Consider the following 17,522-nt stretch of genomic DNA (forward strand, 5'->3'; position numbering starts at 1 on the left):
CAAGCCCCACATCATTACATAGCTACATTACACACTCAAACACCCAACAAACCCTTCTGCTGTATCTCAGCCTCCTCACTAAGAAAACCACTCTCGCTATTTAAACCCCTCTTTGCTTCTCTTCCAACATTCTCATTGAATACAAGGAGCCATAGATGCATATATTACCATTACCGCCTTCTAGTGAACTAAGCTTAAACTTAAACCTAAAATTGGCACAACTAATCAAGAAACCATACCCTGAAAATGAAGATGAAGAAACTCCAGCTGTTTCCACAACGATATCATCATCTTCTGGATCTTCATCCTCTTGTCGAAATATGACAATGACAGTATCATCAACTTCTTCTCATGCATCCACCCCTGATTTGTTTAATATAGATGCAAACCCCGTGGAAGCATCAATGATTACTGAGACGATTTCAGCTATACAGACTGATCCAATAGTTCCCGTCGCTTCTAATGATGACCAAAATGTAAGACTTCGAAAGACGAGTACTGTTATAGAAAGAAGACCAACTTTAAAAATGGTAAGGAAAACAACAACACAGGACTCTATAAGAACCATACGAACAAATATTCCATTCAAAGCCTCGAGACATTCCCAAATCGTACCCATAGATGAAGATATTGTCACATCAGATGAAATTCTACCTCGTATGGTCAATTGCAGACATAAGGGGAGTAATAAATTCATAGTTCTGCCCAATGCTGTTGAAGATAATAATACGGATGGTACAAAGACGAGGATCATTGATTCAAGTAATAATATAGGGAACCCCAAGATTGGTAGAACGATATCTAGAGGTCATGAAAATTTTCAAATTGTTTATAATATGCTTACTGGGATCCAATCTGCCATTTTACATTCTGAGAATGATTTATCTGATTTAACACCACAAGATTTCAAAACAAATAAAAAATTTGTTTTCCAATCGTCAGAATCAGACACAACACCAAAATATTCGTTTAAATTCAAAGATTATTCACCAAAAGTTTTCAAAAAATTAAGATCTAGTTTCAAATTGAACGATAAAGATTATTTACAATCATTGACCTCCAAATACGTCCTAAATGAAATAAATTCACCGGGGAAAAGCGGTTCATTTTTTTATTATTCCAGAGATTACAAATATATCATTAAGACAATTCATCATTCAGAACATCTTCATTTAAGGAAAACTTTAAGGGAATATTTCCAACATATCGTTTCCAACCCGAACACTTTAATTTGTCAATTTTATGGACTATACAGGATCAAATTCCATAAGGATGATCAAACATTTAATTTGGGTAATAATAAACAAATTTATTTCTTGGTAATGAATAATTTATTCCCACCAAATTTACAAATGAATATTACTTTCGATTTAAAGGGATCCACTTGGGGTCGTTTAACGTCCCAATCCATGTCTCCCAAACCAACTAATTCAACACCAACGACATCGCTTGTCATGAAGGATTTAAACTGGTTGAATGAAAATGAAAAGATTAATTTTGGTTCCAGAGAAAATGAAGTTTTTTTAAAGCAGTTGAAAAAAGATGTAGATTTATTGAAAAGACTAAACACGATGGATTATTCGTTACTTGTTGGTATTCATTACCTAGATGATAGTGAATCAATCCAAGATAATAACACTACTAATAATGCTGATGAGCGCTTAACGTTAGGGTTGAGTACGTCATTGATATCCGGAAGAGAAAAACCCAAGAAACGGTTCGTTATATGTTATGTGGGGATTATTGATTGTTTAACAGACTATTCCATGGTAAAGAAATTGGAAACAATTTGGAGATGTATGAATCATGATTTCCATTCGATAAGTGCTGTACCACCAAAATATTATGGTAAGAGGTTTTACAAATTTATTGAGAAGTCAATTGTGGAGAATTAAAACAAAATATGTAATTATGGACTAGTATAATTTAATAGAATACAATAATATTCGATAATCTTATTATAAACAATGTTTTTTTCTTTTGTATATATGTCTTTTAAAACTACCACCAAAGCGGACCTGGCCGCGACGGAACAAGAACCATATCAGAAAATGCTCGTGTAGCTCAGTGGTTAGAGCTTCGTGCTTATAGTGGCATTCGAAAATTTCGAAGCTTTACTGTACAAAGCGGTCTTCATTGACCGGCTAAGCAACGCGACCGTCGTGGGTTCAATCCCCACCTCGAGCACTTTCCCAACTTTTTTTTTTTCAACTCACTCTGTAAGGAACGATGGTGAGAAACAGAGATATGAGGTGTTTGCTAGAGTAACTATGTATGGCATTTCTAGAATACCAATCCCTTATTCTAAGATGGCTTCGTCTTGTATTCTTTATAATGACTATCAATTCGAGGAGTGATATGACGGTAATAGGCGTAGAAAATATGAATTTATTGAGCCATGTGCTTATTATTAAACATTTTTGAAGAATTAGTGGAGGCATGCTATATGAAGCCAGGAAGTTGATAATACGTTATAAGCATATAGTAGATTGGCAACAGGGGAAATGCCCCTAAAAGGCTTTGCATCTCAACTACTTTGTTTCTTTCAAGCCAGTCTACCGTTGCTCAAGAAATGTCATTATACTTTCCATAATCTCTAAGGTTTCTATATAACTTTCGTTTAGATAAATATTAAAAAAGTGACTTGTCGTATACCCCTCTGACACCAGGTATATCCACAGGAGTGCTTGTATCGTTTATCAAGTATGACCAGGGCAAGATACTACTGGAAATTATTTAAGCTAGATGTAGCTTTTACTGAATATTAGGAATAGGCTTGTCCCTTAAGCACCTAGTCTCAACTTTTCTGGACACAGCAGGCATTTCCGGTACTAAATATTCTGTTGTAACCTGTGGTCCCTTAAACTACACATAAATACATGATCAACTTTCGGCTAAATAAGGTTAAGGTCTTTTCAACGCTTAGTGCTCAGGCGCCAAGAAACCTATATTCATTCTCTAGAGACGAACCTTTCCCAATTGAACGACACACAATCGAACGATCGACTTAACCATGTTGGTCCATCTCGTATACATCACCTCATACTCGTTTCAATCCTCGAGAATGGCATTTCGTGAAAATATTCAACGAGTCTCGTATAGAAATCTTTCACGGATTATGCGGCGATAGATTCCGCACCTTAAACGACGTAGTCCGCCCAGAAACGACCGTACCGGTAAACGAACCCTCGAGGCCAAGAAACGTATACGAGCACATCCACTGAAACCATTATTGGCATTGCCCATTGGTAATTTGCCAAATCAAGGCTGGTTCTACCCTAGGGAGTTGTCTGACCTGCTGATGCCTTTCAATTGACTCCTCTGCTCTTGTTGTTGCTTTGCAGTTCAACAATTGCACTGATTGGGCACACTCTATATATTGTGACAATTCCCTCAAGGTACACTTTTTCTTCCAAGCAACCAATAACGACCGCCCCAAACAGTTTTTAATCGTTTTTTGCTGAGATAAAGTACGATTTTTTTCAATCAGGATTATGAACTCTACGCTCACAACAATGATGACCCCTCATCCAAACGATCATCACATCTCGAAACCTTCAAGGAAGAAAAAGGATAGGGTAGTAGAATTGGTGGAGGTAGATGGTAAGAAAGTTAGTAAGACATCGACCGGGAAAAGAAAGTTTCATAATAAATCCAAGAATGGATGTGACAATTGTAAACGGAGAAGAGTTAAGTGTGATGAATTGAAACCAACATGCCAGAAATGCATCAATATGAATTTGGAATGTGTTTACTCCATGCCAAAACCAAGGAAGGCAAAGGGAAGTTCAACAAGTGTTAGATATGTAACTCATAAGCAGATGACCTCCGAGGATGATGAGCAGGGGCAAGACGGTGAAGAATCAATGCATTCTTCCTCGACAAGAAATAATTCACTTTCAGATTCCAATGGTCTTAATCCAAATAATAATAATAATAACGTTTCTATTTCGGAAATACAGCAACAGACGATCGCAAGATTACAACAGCAACAACAAATGCAACAGCAGCAATTACAGCAGCAACTAGAACAGCTTCAACAATTGAAACAATTACAACAGCAAAATGTTATGAATTCTACCACCACAACACCGTTCCCCATATCTCCAGTGAGACAAAGTGAACCATCACCAATAAATACTGGTTCTAATGGTATAGATGGATTATTATTGCCTCCCTTAATAGCAGGAACATCAAATAAACAACAATCACCACCATCATTATTGAAGAATTTGAGCAATTCTGGGTTCGATTTAACGAATAGTCCCGGCATGTTATCCTTTTCAGGTTCGAATATGTCGATAGGTTTGGCAAATCTTATAAATCCAAACAAGATGGCTTCCTTTTCCCAATTTAATCCGGCAAGTTTAAATAATGGAGCTTTATCGCAACTAAGTAAACTTGGTCTCAACATAGGTTCCATGTTACCACCAAATATTGATATATCTTCACTAGTGTCTAATATTACCTCGGGCTCAGGATTTGATCTTAATGCTTTACTAGGAACCAAAGTTAACCCTAATTCAACGAGAGCTGTCAAGGCAAGTACTGCAGAAGAAGCATTGGCTAATATGCAAGAACATCAGGAACAAATTACCAACCAAGATAATACTAATACAAATGTACCTAACACAACACCACTCCTGAACAATAATCCAACAATGTTACCATCAATGACACCAACTGTGAGAGCCACCTCCTTAACTGTGGAAAGTAATGACAACAATGATCCGTCATTGAGTCAATCTGCATCAGATTCTCCATCTTCCACCACTGCATCATCATCATTATCCGCATCATCACCTTCATCTTCTCATGGCAGATCTTCTTCTTCCACAAATGTAGGTGATTCCACCGATTCTAAGCCATTAATACCAAAGTTATTACAATTATCGCCAAAGGTAAATTTAAACCTAGTTGAGTTAAAATTGTTCCATCATTATTGCACCAAAGTTTGGCCAACAATAATATCAGCAGGAATCTCAGGCCCAGACGTCTGGGGTACATATATTCCAGAGTTAGCCTTCGATTACCCATTCTTAATGCATTCTCTTTTAGCATTTAGTGCAACACACTTATCAAGGACAGAGTCAGGGTTAGACAACTATGTTTCAAGCCATAGACTAGATGCATTGAAGTTGCTAAGGGAAGCTGTACTGAATATTTCCGATGAGAACACAGATGCACTCGTAGCCAGTGCTTTGATTTTAATAATGGATTCTCTGGCAAATTCATCTTCTTCAAGTCCAACAAATGTGAATACTATGTCACCATCAGCATGGATTTTCCATGTGAAGGGTGCAGTTACGATATTAACAGCGGTGTGGCCACTTCCAGCAAAATCAAAATTTGTAGATTTAATATCTGTAGATTTAAGTGATTTAGGCGATGTGTTCAATCGCGAAGATGGCACGATATCTGAACTAGTATGTTTCGATGAAACAATTTCTGATTTATACCCAGTGGAAATTGATTCTCCATATTTAATAACTTTGGCTTATTTAGATAAGCTACATCGTGAAAAGAATCAATTAGATTTCATTCTAAGAGTGTTTGCATTTCCAGCGTTACTAGATAAAACTTTCTTAGCTTTGTTAATGACAGGTGATCTAGGTGCCATGAGAATAATGAGGAGCTATTATAAATTATTGAGAGGCTTTACAACAGAAGTTAAGGATAAAGTTTGGTTCTTGGAAGGTGTATCTCAAGCATTGCCATCTGACGTTGATTCATATTCGGGAGGTGGTCAGCATATGATGTTAGATTTCTTAGGAGGTGGACTACCGTCAATGACAATGACGAATTTATCAGAATTGTTGTAAATGATTCTACAAGGCGCAAAGTATACATGTATAGACTATATTATGCTTTAAATAACTTAACTATATCCGGAATTTAATGAGTAATGTCAGGAAAGAAAACATTTTTCTCAAGAACACGCTTAGCATTTTCTACTTCATACTTGTGGATCAGAACCTCAGGTTTTGTTGAAAGTGCTTAAAAACTGTGTCGTTCGGACTATTTTTTGACGACACAAAATTTAGATTATTTCAATAACTATTAATCAATACAACCATTCTTTTAGACATAATACCAAGAAAATATGCCATCGGTAACTGGAAAGCTGCAAAATAGTAATGACTATAGACCTCTAGAAAGTTGCTTTGCCAGAAGCGTGATACATCTACAGAAACATCTCGCTAAACAACAACAATATCATGAAGAATTTTATGAACAGTTACTTGTCCCAATCTTCGATTTTTATCCAATGGATATTTTAAAGCAGCTCTTTAATGAGGAGAACCAAAAAAAAGTGGTACGTTATTTGCAGGAAGAACTGAAGAGGTATCCGGAGTTAGATTTAAAGACAGGTCCTCATTATGTAGCAAAGACAATCAAGAATGACCTCAGCTCAATGGATTCTGAATATATAATTTCCAAAATAAAATTAATTCTAATCACTAAGGCAATTGATGGTGTCTGTCGATTTTTAAATTATAGCTACGAGGAAGGTTTGCACGAATTTCGAAAATGTTTACAATTTGTTTACTATTTGAAAAATATTCCCCTTCAAACAAATCAAAAGTATATTAATTTCATACGCCAATATGAACTTACAATTTCTCTTTACTGTGGCGAATGTATCATTAATTATGTAAAAATGAAAGGTAATAGGTGGTCCAAGGATGAATGTTTGAAGGGACAATTAGATGAAGTGGGTATTTTACAAAGTTTACTTTGCGGTATTGTTGATAATATGGATTTACTTGCAACGACTTATCGTGGTGTCAAGGACAAGTATGTCCTTAGTCAGATTTTTCAACAAGTTGGCGATATTCACGAAGTGATAGCAATTCTGAAGGGTAATTATTCTGAGTACGAACAAGAGCACTCCTTGAATAATTTCGCATTAAGCGTCGATAATGAAGATATTGCAAATATGATCCCAAAATATATCATCTCAATGACTTTTAAGCCAAGTGGAGATTCATCGGCCCTTTATTGTTTGGATAAAATAATTGAAGGCATTGTTCTGTATGGAGAATTTCAAGTAGAGATAATCAAATTTTTCGTTGATTTACGACTATTTTATCAACAAGCTTATAATTGGATCGAGGCAGATGTTATCATTTATCGAGATGAACTAATGGAAGAATGTGTTTTATTTGCTAAAAAGATAATAGAAGACTGGGAACGCTTTAATGACACTACTAAATTGGATAGACAAAGTATAACGACACATTTGCCACGAATTCTATTGAAGACTTTGAGAGGTTCAATTATAATGGTTGAAGAAATATCTGATATTGAAAGTGACAGTGATAATGAAACAAGCAGTCAAATGATATCAAATCACAAATATAAATATGAAATCATTTCTAAGCTGAAATTTATGAAATTAAGAGTTAAGCAGAAATGGAATGATGGTATTCACTCTCGTCATTCACATAAATCTGATAAATATAAAAAACGCTGGGATTTAGGAGTTGAATGGATACGCCTTTGGCAGAAGGGATATTCTGAACATAATGATACTAAGGTTGACGGAATGGCGACCTTCCTTCTAGAACAGTTCTAATATCACTCCTTGTAAAGTATTGATTGAAGAATTAAATTAGACAAGTTTATAATTAAAACGGCGTATAGTAGTTACTGTTAAATAATGCATTATTAAAGTTCAAAAAAACAACATCTTCTGACCAGATTGTTCAAACTTTTATCTTCTTTTCGGGTGGTTCTGAATGAGATTCATCGCCTGTTTTATGTCGTTTCTTATTTTCTGCAATTGTCTTTTCGAATAATTCCCTAACTCTAACCTCAATATGATCTAATAATTCTTGCTTAACTTCCCCTGATTTAATCAAATCGTAATCGTATGGATCAGCAACCCGTTCCGCCTCTGTGCCATTTGCTTCATCTATTATCCCATCAATATCATCAACACTTATTTGAAGTTTATCTCCCTTGTTACTTTTTAAATTGAAAAAATTATCTTCTAATATTCTATAATCCGTAAACAACTCGTTCATTTTCTTTGAAGTAACAGAGATTGGAAACCTCTCCTTAAAAAAGTTCTTTGGAAACTTAAAGTCCTTGTCCACCTGGTTCTTATATTGTAGCCCACAGTATATCAAAGCCAATGCAATAAAGGAATATCCATCACATAGCAATGACACGGGCTGTGTCACGGCCTGGACGATAAAACTTCTAACCTGCTGTAATATCTTAGGGAAAACTTTAGTAAATTCATCCGGAAGATCAAAATCTCTATTGTATCTATAGTATGCGCTAAATATCTCTTCGATTATCTCCTTTGGGTTTTCAAAATTTAAATCAAATCCAAAAAGACACATAAATTTCTTCTCGTTGGTTACTAATTTATCTCTGACGTCCCATTTCAACTTGTCTATGTTCTTTTGCATCCTGTTATTCGACGAATGGCTCAAGAATTCAGCGGTCGCTTTCACATACATGTCGATTGGCCTATTATTCTCCATCACCTTACATGCACTAACTAAGATGGCTTGTGACATATGAATGCAATCAACGTATACCGGTGGCAATCCATAAGCATACCAATATCTGAAAAATAGAATGCATGCTGCCGTATAAGAATGATCAAATAAATTTAATTTCTTCTTTAAAGTGTAAAAATACATCAGACAATTCTCCATGTTCTTCTTGGTATCTGCAGCACTATGAGGATCGGTCCCCAGTCTATCTATTATCTCTTTGCATGTAAAAGTCCATGAATTTTCTGGTGTCTTTATAATATCAGGCCATAATAGTCTTGAATTGAATGTCTTAGGTGTTGCAGCGTTTGTGCTATTGCTGTTCGTAGCATTGCTAGTGGTTGATGATACTGCACCATTGGAAAGTTTCTTCTCTAACGGTGGTTTGGACTCTATTTTTCCATCAGTGGGTATGGTACTATTATTCTTCAAATCCATGGTAGCAAAATACAGGCCGCCTATAATTCCTACTGAGAGACTAGTTCATTGTCTGTTATATATTGTCTATATTTCACTCATTCAAAAGTTCCTTTCCATATATCGAAATAGAACATAAGAATGATTTGGTTAGGGCTTAAAATATTAATTTATAGGGTTCACAAACAAATGTTATAATTAAACAAGCCCTATTATAGGGTTTACGCTATTAAAAACTAGGGCTTTTTGAACCCAATTTTTGCAGCGGCTTCGAAAATTTTTTTTTATATTGACAAAATTTAAGATGTCTTTACCAATCCATTAGTAGTTCAACAAAAATTGACTAGATTACAGATTAAACAGACACCTCATCATTGGTAGAAAGAGCTATATCACCAAATATAACAACCATGGTAGGAAATAAAAGTCCTCGGAAACAACTCGGAGGCAAATTACCTGCCAATGTGGAAAAACTGAAACGGGGACAAACTTCGATGAGGCCCAGAAGGTTCAGCTTAATTTATTCTTCTGATTCATCATCTTTAAGTGATGTTTCAGAGGAGAGTACTACAAATACACAAAGGAAGAAAACTGCTACTAAGGGAAAGAAAATGTCAAATAACGCTACAGGGAAAAGAAGTAAACTGATACAAAGTAAGAATGATGACGAAGAGGGCACCGAATCGTCTGACTACGAAGCCATAGTCTCAGGCAATGAAAGTGACAGTGATGAAGAAGATGAAAGTGACACGACCAGTTCTGATTCTGATGATGATAATATCGATTTTGTCAAATTGACGGCTCAAAGAAAGAAAAGAGCAATGAAGGCGTTGTCAGCAATTAAGAGAAATAACGGTAAAGAACAGACAAGTTCTGCTGTACAATCATCAGACTCGGAAGAAGAGGTGACCACAAATCCAAAAGAACAACCTTCCGTAGCAATTTCCAAATCAACATTTAACGATATAGAGCTTAGCAGAGAAGATGTTGGAGAAGAGGTCGCATCTTCTACTTCAAAGGACTACTCTGCTCCAATAAAATCATCAGCAATTTTAGACACTGTTGATCAATTGAATGTCCCTACCTTTTCAGAAAGTGACGAATCCGAATATGACATAGATCATGATACCTACTTCAATGTGATACATAACGATGACGAAGAAGATTTAAATAATAATTCCTCAGGTGAAATTGATACTGGATTAGAAACCGGAGAAGATGACCTGCCCATTCTACATCAAGAAGAACAAAATATAGTTACAGAGCTTCAAAATGATGATGAACTCTCATTTGACGGGAGTATCCATGAAGAAGGGGAAGATCCTGCCGATTTGGAAGATACACGAAATACATTCCAAAATTTTAATAATGAGGATGATGAGGAAGATGAAGAAGAGGATGAGATAATGACTGATTTTGATATTCCATTTTACGAAGATCCAAAATTTGCAAACCTAAATTATTATGAGGACGGCACAGAACCACGATTGAGTTTGAGTACATCTCTACCACTGATACTAAACGATGAAAAACGGATCAAATTGCAGAAGAAGCAAGCTAAAAAATTGGAGAGAGAAGAACGTATAAAGAGAAGAAAGCAATTAAGGAAAAGACTAAGGGAAAAAAATCAAACTAGAAGTCACGATTTAGATAGTGATGAATATATTTTCGGAGTATTCTTTCAAAGTGATAATGAATATGATGCCCATTCTGGTAAAGACCCTCTTGCAAGATACACATCTAAGAATCATATTTTGAAGCATAACACTCAATCCAATTTAGAATCACCACTAAAACGTTTAGGTGCGTTATCAGACTATGATATTTCATCAGATGAAGATGATAGTGATATTCTTCTAAATGAGGCTCATATACCGTCTGCAGACGATCACAGTCATATACATGGTCACTCTGATGGTGCATCATTAACTTCAGAAAGTTTACAACTAGCATTGGATGATGAATTAGATGATGACGATGATGATGACAGTAGTGTGACAAACGTTTTTATTGATATTGATGATTTGGATCCAGATTCCTTCTATTTCCATTATGATGATGAGGATTTCTCTTCTTCAGGAAGTAACCTATCTGATGATGATAAGTTAAATAACGCCAATGGTACAAGTGCGGAAGCTGTAGAGCCTATTGTTTATGTCGATGATGAATCTACCGATGAAGACGATAATTTACCACCTCCCAGCTCAAGAAGTAAGAATATTGGATCGAAAGCCAAAGAAATTGTTAGCGCAAATGTTGTTGGATTACGGCCTCCAAAATTGGGTACTTGGGAAACGGACAATAAACCATTTAGCATCATCGATGGACTATCGACAAAATCATTATATGCATTAATACAAGAACATCAACAATTACATGAACAGCACCAACGAGCTCAAAGCCCAGATCTTCGTAAAAGTGATACCAATTCGGTGACAAATGGTGAAGAATTAACATTAAATGAGCTTTTAAATATGAGTGAATTAGAAGATGATGACAATGATCCTGAGACTCAACCGTCCGCTTGGTATAATGATAAGCCAACAGTGCCACTATCCGCATTCAGAAATAAAGGTATAAATACTGTTATGGACGATGAGTATATGATGCCTTCTTTGTCAACCAGAAAAGCTCCAATTGGCTATGTAGGTAATGAACGAACAAGAAGAAAAATTGATAAGATGAAAGAATTGCAAAGAAAAAAGACGGAGAAGAAAAGGCAACTAAAGAAAAAGAGAAAACTATTGAAAATTAGGAGAGAAAGACAACGTCTAGAAAAGGAAAAATCTTTAATGGAGAATGCTCTACCTGAGGAGCCACGCAAAGGAGATGAACCACATATTATCACCAATCCGGATATGCATGATATGCCAAATTCCAACGACTTATCTGGGCTTCATGATTTACAGACTCCCGAAAGCGTAGGAGGAACTATGACTCCATCATTGTCTAGAAAGAACTCAGTAAAAAGTGTCGGTCTTGACGAAATTCATGAGATATTGGGTAAGGACGATAACGACTTGTTAGACACCGGAGACAACGATCTCTTATACGACGGTGCCAATATTGATGATACTGCAGTTATTGGAGATGCTGATGCTGATATCTTAGCTTCATTGACGGCCCCAGTCCAATTCAATGATTTCGACAACGGTGCTCCAGCTTGGAGACGTAGGCAAAGTATTGCAGAGGCAGCGGCTGAAAACCTTCGTTTTACAAAAAATGGACTGTTTAGTGAAACAGCCTTGGCAGATATCGAAGGTATTATCGGTAATGGTTCTTCAAATGGTGCATTCAACTTTAATGAAGTTCTACAATAAAACTCTAAATTTTTTTAAAATACTCAACATTTATACAACATTTATATATATATATATTTCATTATAGGAGGGACATATTTTCAGTTACATATAAAATAACAATCATACTTGTATTTTCGGGGTGTTTCTCATCTTTGCAAGAACTTTTTGGCATTACCAATTTCTGATAATATGAGATCAGTACGTATTAAAAAAAGTCGAATCTATGAATATCGTTCTTACTAGATTAAAATTATAAAAATTGCCCCAATATACAGTAGATAAACTCTGTCCCTTATACATCAAATTAAAGCCAAAAATGAACCATAGCTCAAGATTGATCTAGTTGGATTATTGAACATTTTCTGAACAGTGATTATGACTCAACCACGGTTAAGTTGGAAGTACATTGGCTTTGACTAGATGTCGTTAACGGTTCATTAACGGCACCCTTTTGGCTTCCGGTTTCAAAAGGTTGCTCTTCGCCAGAAGGAACATCTTCACTTGGTGTCTGCGGCACTTGAATACTTATGTTTGCCATAAAATGGTCCGGTTGATTGAAGTTCTTTAAAATTTCTGATGTGTCAACCAAATTATCGTTCTTACAACCTGAGATGTCGTCATCCTGGGTTAAATCAACAACTTCATCGACAGTAAGATCTACCACTTCATCGATAGTAAGATCTACAATTTCACTGGTGTCCTCATAGGTTTGCATGTCATCTTCGTCGGAGTCTACAAGTTCATTACAGTCTTCTTCGTTTTTTTTAGTAGGCGCCTCCAATATACTGAATGAATTAAGCTTAGGCTTGGATATCGATAAACCTCTAGTAGACTTGTGGCTTCTAGAGGTGCCTTGATTTTTTAATGTTTTATCTTCCATAATTTTTCCCAATTTTAAAAGGGAAATAGGATCATGTGCATTGGACATTTCTTCTTTCGACCACTGATATTGGGCGACAGCCTCATTCCAACGAATTCCCGACGGACCATTTTTCAAGAATTTCATACCAGACACAACAACAACCTCTAAACGCCACATGTTTTCTACTTCGTTGCCTGATTTCTCAACATTCTCATTTCTATAACCTACGGGAGGCCAGACTATTCTATTCAATAAATCCGGCATTCTAAATAATTCCACATCATTGAAGTCTGTGAGCGCAAAATTCACACAAGAGAATTCTTTGAGTAATATATCTTCTTGAAAAAAATATCCGGCTCTTGTTGGTCTTTTTGAAATTTTATAAAGATGATTTGAGTATTTGCTTTCAAATATATCATTTAATAACTCTGCCATAGCTTGACAAAAACTTTCATCTCTATGAGCAAATTTTAATATTGCAATGTTTGATTTAATCCAACAATTAATAACCCTTACCATCGCTAAATATTGATATTCTTTGAAATATTTTTCCCATTTTCCTAAGATGACATTTTTCAAAAGCATTGTAATAAACTTGAAGGTAAATTTAAGAAACGAGAGTTCTTGCTTTGATAATTCTTTTAAATGCGTTATTGTGCCAAAATCTCCATTATGGTAGAATAATTGTAAATGGGTGGAACCAATAATGATTATTAAATATTTGAATATTATGTCTAAATCAGCAAAAGTAGTAGAAGTTGCTAATGAATCAAAGAAATATGTTTCAATTTGAGATATTTTGAAATTATTTTTCAGATATTCTGGATTTGCTTCATCTGACCAAATGTCAGGTGCCAAATATGATCCCAATATGGCTAAAAAATAAGATCTTAGTATTTTCCTTTGTTGTTGATCTGGTGAATTTTCGGAGGTATTTCTACTAGTCTCAAGGAATAGTCTGTTATATTGCTTATTTGTAGCAGTATCATATGACAGTATTAAATCTGCATATATTTTAGTACAATAATTCAAATCAGGTAAACGTATCAATGATCCTCTTATAGCTTCAAAAATTGTTGAAGTAAAATCATTATATCGCAAGCTAACCATAGCCTTGTTAGCATACGACACACCCATAGAAGGTAGTAATGTGATAGCCAGATCAATGTATCTTTCTGACTTTTTGAAATCATCCTTCAAATAAACGTTTGAAGTCTTTTCAATAAGGCTCATGTGATAATGTGTCAATCCCAAATAATTCAAAGAACAATGGAAAGTGGTCACAATAAGGACAGTTATGTTCCCACTTTGTTCAATTTTTTCCAACTTTACAGGGGTTGATGATGCAGTCGGAGAAAGGTTTAGTTGAGATACCACTATTTTCGGGATTATTAATCTCGTGTCGTATCTACTCACAATATACTCAATGATCCAGTAGTAAAATCTATGAATCAGTTTAAATGATCTGCGTAGCGATCGTTTCATTCTACCAAACTGGACATATTTCGTCTTATCTATCTTCCCTTGGAAGAACAACATATCTCTCCATTTACTAAACCATTGCCAAATTGGCTCTAAAATCAAACCCCATAATTCATCAAATATAAATATGATGTCCTCATGCTGTATTTGCCCCTTCTGTCCTTGAAACAACTCAACGAAAAGGTTCTTAGTTTGAGCTGTCAATTTTACCAGGAACCTTTGCAATGCCGTCACTTGATAAGTGATCAGTATGTCGTCCAATTGTACTCTCAAACCTTGCAGAAGTGAGTTTACTCCTTTAGTGATGTCATTGTATTTTGAGTTACTATTCATCCAGAGACATCGGGTCACCGTTGGTGTCGTAAATATGTTTAACTATGTGTATGATGGAAACTTTTCAGTTTGTAAATAAAGAAATCTCGAGAGTGAAAACAACGAACGATGTGATGCGATTACCGCCCAAGAACAACAAGACAAGAGTAGGGTATTAGAAGAGGGAAGTAGGATGAAGGTATTATGTGTAGCGGAAAAGAATTCCATTGCCAAATCAGTATCGCAGATTTTGGGAGGTGGTAGATCCACTATAAGGGATTCCACATACACGTATGTGAAGAATTATGATTTCCAATATTCTGGATTCCCCTTCGGTAATGGACAGGATTGTCAAGTTACTATGACTAGTGTTGCTGGCCATTTAACTAGTGTTGATTTTAGAGGTGATATTTATGGTTGGGGTAAATGTCCCATATATGAATTATTTGATGCACCTTTGAGCACCGAGATGGATTCCAATCAAAAGAAGATTGCATCGAATATTCAAAAGGAAGCACGAAATGCAGATTTCCTAATGATTTGGACTGATTGTGATCGTGAAGGTGAATATATTGGTTGGGAAATCTTACAAGAGGCTGAACGCGGTAATAGACGATTAAATGAGCAACAGGTATATAGGGCCAATTTCTCCCATTTGGAAAGAAGACATATATTAGATGCTGCTCGAAGACCACAACGGTTAGATATGAAGAGTGTTAGTGCGGTGAGGACGCGGATGGAACTAGATTTACGAACTGGTGTGACATTTACAAGATTATTGACAGATACTATGAAACAGAAAGTGGAAGCAAGTCGATTACAAGTGAATAATAATAGCAATAATAACAATATTCAAAATAATCAAAATCATCATAAGAAGAAGAAGGACTCGCCTGTGATTGTATCGTATGGTGCATGTCAATTTCCAACATTAGGGTTTGTGGTGGATAGATTTGAAAGAATTGAAAATTTTGTATCTGAAGAATTTTGGTATATACAATTACAGATTAAGAATGCAGATACTGGAGATTCTACGACGTTCCAATGGGATCGAGGGCATTTATTTGATAGGTTGAGTGTGTTAACGTTTTACGAGAGTTGTATTGAGACGGCCGGTGATAAAGCCAAAGTGGTAGACTTAAAATCGAAACCTACATCCAAATACCGACCATTACCCTTAACTACAGTTGAATTACAAAGAAATTGTGCTCGATTTCTTCGAATGAACGCAAAGAAATCATTGGCTGCGGCAGAAAAACTATACCAAAAGGGGTTTGTATCGTATCCCAGAACAGAAACTGACACGTTCCCTCAAAATATGGATTTAAAATCGTTAGTAGAAAAACAGGCTCAATTGGACCAACCCGGTAATAACAAGACAGCATGGGCGTCGTACGCGGAGAGTTTAATTTCAGAATCATCCTCGAGTAATAATAAATTCCGATTCCCTCGTAGTGGTAGCCATGACGATAAGGCACATCCACCTATCCATCCCATTGTACCCGTATCGGGCAATGCAAATTTGAATATTGATGAGAAACGAGTGTATGAGTATATTGTTAGGCATTTCCTTGCCTGTTGTTCCGAGGATGCTAAGGGTCAATCCACTACATTAATATTGGATTGGGCAGGTGAAAAATTCAGTGCAAGTGGGTTAATTGTGCTAGAGAGGAATTTTCTTGATGTTTATCCCTGGGCCAAATGGGAGACTACTAAGAGATTACCACGATTGGAGATGAACGAAGAATGTGAGATCTCGAAGGCAGACATGTTATCTGGTAATACGTCGCCTCCGAAGCCCATGACAGAAAGTGAATTGATTATGCTTATGGATGCCAATGGGATTGGTACGGATGCCACGATTGCTGATCATATCGACAAGATTCAAGTGAGACAGTACATTCGAAGTGAGAAAGTGGGGAAGGAGACGTTTTTGCAACCTACAATTCTGGGTGTAGCGTTGGTCCACGGGTTTGAGACCATTGGATTGGAGGACTCATTCGCTAAGCCCTTCCAACGCAGAGAGATGGAGGAGGACTTGAAGAAGATATGTGAGGGCCGGCTATCCAAGGAGGAAGTGATAGTCGACATAGTGGGCAAGTATCGTGATTACTGGCAGCGGACCAACAGTGCCAAGAACACGCTGCTCGAAGTGTTTGACCGGGTTCGCCAAAGTATGTCCTAGATGGATTCTGACACTTATTCACATAACAAAGTAAATGACAGGTCACGTGCGAGAAATACCCTTCTCGGCCGAGAAAACAAAACAAAAACGATGAGTGTATTATATAAGCAACGACAGCTGCATATTAAAAGAAGAGACTCATTCCATTGTTTCTGTGCTCTTGGCACTTGGCACTCGATGGATCATATAGAATTGTATCCACTGGTGCTATCCCCATGCTCAGCTATAGCCAATGAAGGAAAGAGCCATGGTGGTGATCAACATCTACCACTGTACTGGCAACTGACCACTCAAACTCAAAAACGAATATCTCAGAGAGCGCACTAAAGTAATAATTCAAAGAGCCGTCAAATGCATGCAAGAAAACTTTTCAGACAGCAAGGACAGCTAACCACATCGAATGGCGATGCCTTCCTCGCATACACATGGGCTTGATCTTCACATCTGTA

General features: G+C 36.4%; 7 protein-coding genes and 1 non-coding gene across 8 annotated transcripts; 6 read left to right on the plus strand and 2 right to left on the minus strand.

The window, feature by feature from the left end:
- Positions 1-155: 155 nt before the first annotated feature.
- Positions 156-1,895, plus strand: NCAS0C02720 (uncharacterized protein; the record flags this gene model as incomplete). Its single annotated transcript, XM_003675580.1, has 1 exon — positions 156-1,895. One exon carries the CDS (start codon positions 156-158, stop codon positions 1,893-1,895), a length of 1,740 nt encoding a protein of 579 aa, XP_003675628.1.
- A 158-nt stretch (positions 1,896-2,053) lies between these two features.
- Positions 2,054-2,187, plus strand: NCAS0Ctrna1I. Its single transcript has 2 exons — positions 2,054-2,091; positions 2,151-2,187. It is a non-coding gene; the product is annotated as a tRNA-Ile (tRNA).
- A 1,307-nt stretch (positions 2,188-3,494) lies between these two features.
- ECM22 (Ecm22p) lies at positions 3,495-5,822 on the plus strand (the record flags this gene model as incomplete). Its single annotated transcript, XM_003675581.1, has 1 exon — positions 3,495-5,822. One exon carries the CDS (start codon positions 3,495-3,497, stop codon positions 5,820-5,822), a length of 2,328 nt encoding a protein of 775 aa, XP_003675629.1.
- A 281-nt stretch (positions 5,823-6,103) lies between these two features.
- On the plus strand, positions 6,104-7,579 carry ADY4 (Ady4p; the record flags this gene model as incomplete). The annotated part of the gene is made up of 1 exon (XM_003675582.1): positions 6,104-7,579. One exon carries the CDS (start codon positions 6,104-6,106, stop codon positions 7,577-7,579), a length of 1,476 nt encoding a protein of 491 aa, XP_003675630.1.
- A 130-nt stretch (positions 7,580-7,709) lies between these two features.
- BUR2 (Bur2p) lies at positions 7,710-8,951 on the minus strand (the record flags this gene model as incomplete). Its single annotated transcript, XM_003675583.1, has 1 exon — positions 7,710-8,951. The coding sequence occupies one exon, from the start codon at positions 8,949-8,951 to the stop codon at positions 7,710-7,712; it is 1,242 nt and encodes a 413-aa protein (XP_003675631.1).
- Positions 8,952-9,340: 389 nt separating this feature from the next.
- On the plus strand, positions 9,341-12,250 carry IFH1 (Ifh1p; the record flags this gene model as incomplete). Its single annotated transcript, XM_003675584.1, has 1 exon — positions 9,341-12,250. The coding sequence occupies one exon, from the start codon at positions 9,341-9,343 to the stop codon at positions 12,248-12,250; it is 2,910 nt and encodes a 969-aa protein (XP_003675632.1).
- A 355-nt stretch (positions 12,251-12,605) lies between these two features.
- On the minus strand, positions 12,606-14,909 carry EST1 (Est1p; the record flags this gene model as incomplete). The annotated part of the gene is made up of 1 exon (XM_003675585.1): positions 12,606-14,909. One exon carries the CDS (start codon positions 14,907-14,909, stop codon positions 12,606-12,608), a length of 2,304 nt encoding a protein of 767 aa, XP_003675633.1.
- A 172-nt stretch (positions 14,910-15,081) lies between these two features.
- On the plus strand, positions 15,082-17,073 carry TOP3 (DNA topoisomerase 3; the record flags this gene model as incomplete). Its single annotated transcript, XM_003675586.1, has 1 exon — positions 15,082-17,073. One exon carries the CDS (start codon positions 15,082-15,084, stop codon positions 17,071-17,073), a length of 1,992 nt encoding a protein of 663 aa, XP_003675634.1.
- Between the last annotated feature and the right edge of the window lie 449 nt (positions 17,074-17,522).

Source organism: Naumovozyma castellii, chromosome 3 (assembly GCF_000237345.1).
Source record: "Naumovozyma castellii chromosome 3, complete genome".
NCBI classification, from domain to species: Eukaryota; Fungi; Ascomycota; class Saccharomycetes; order Saccharomycetales; family Saccharomycetaceae; genus Naumovozyma; species Naumovozyma castellii.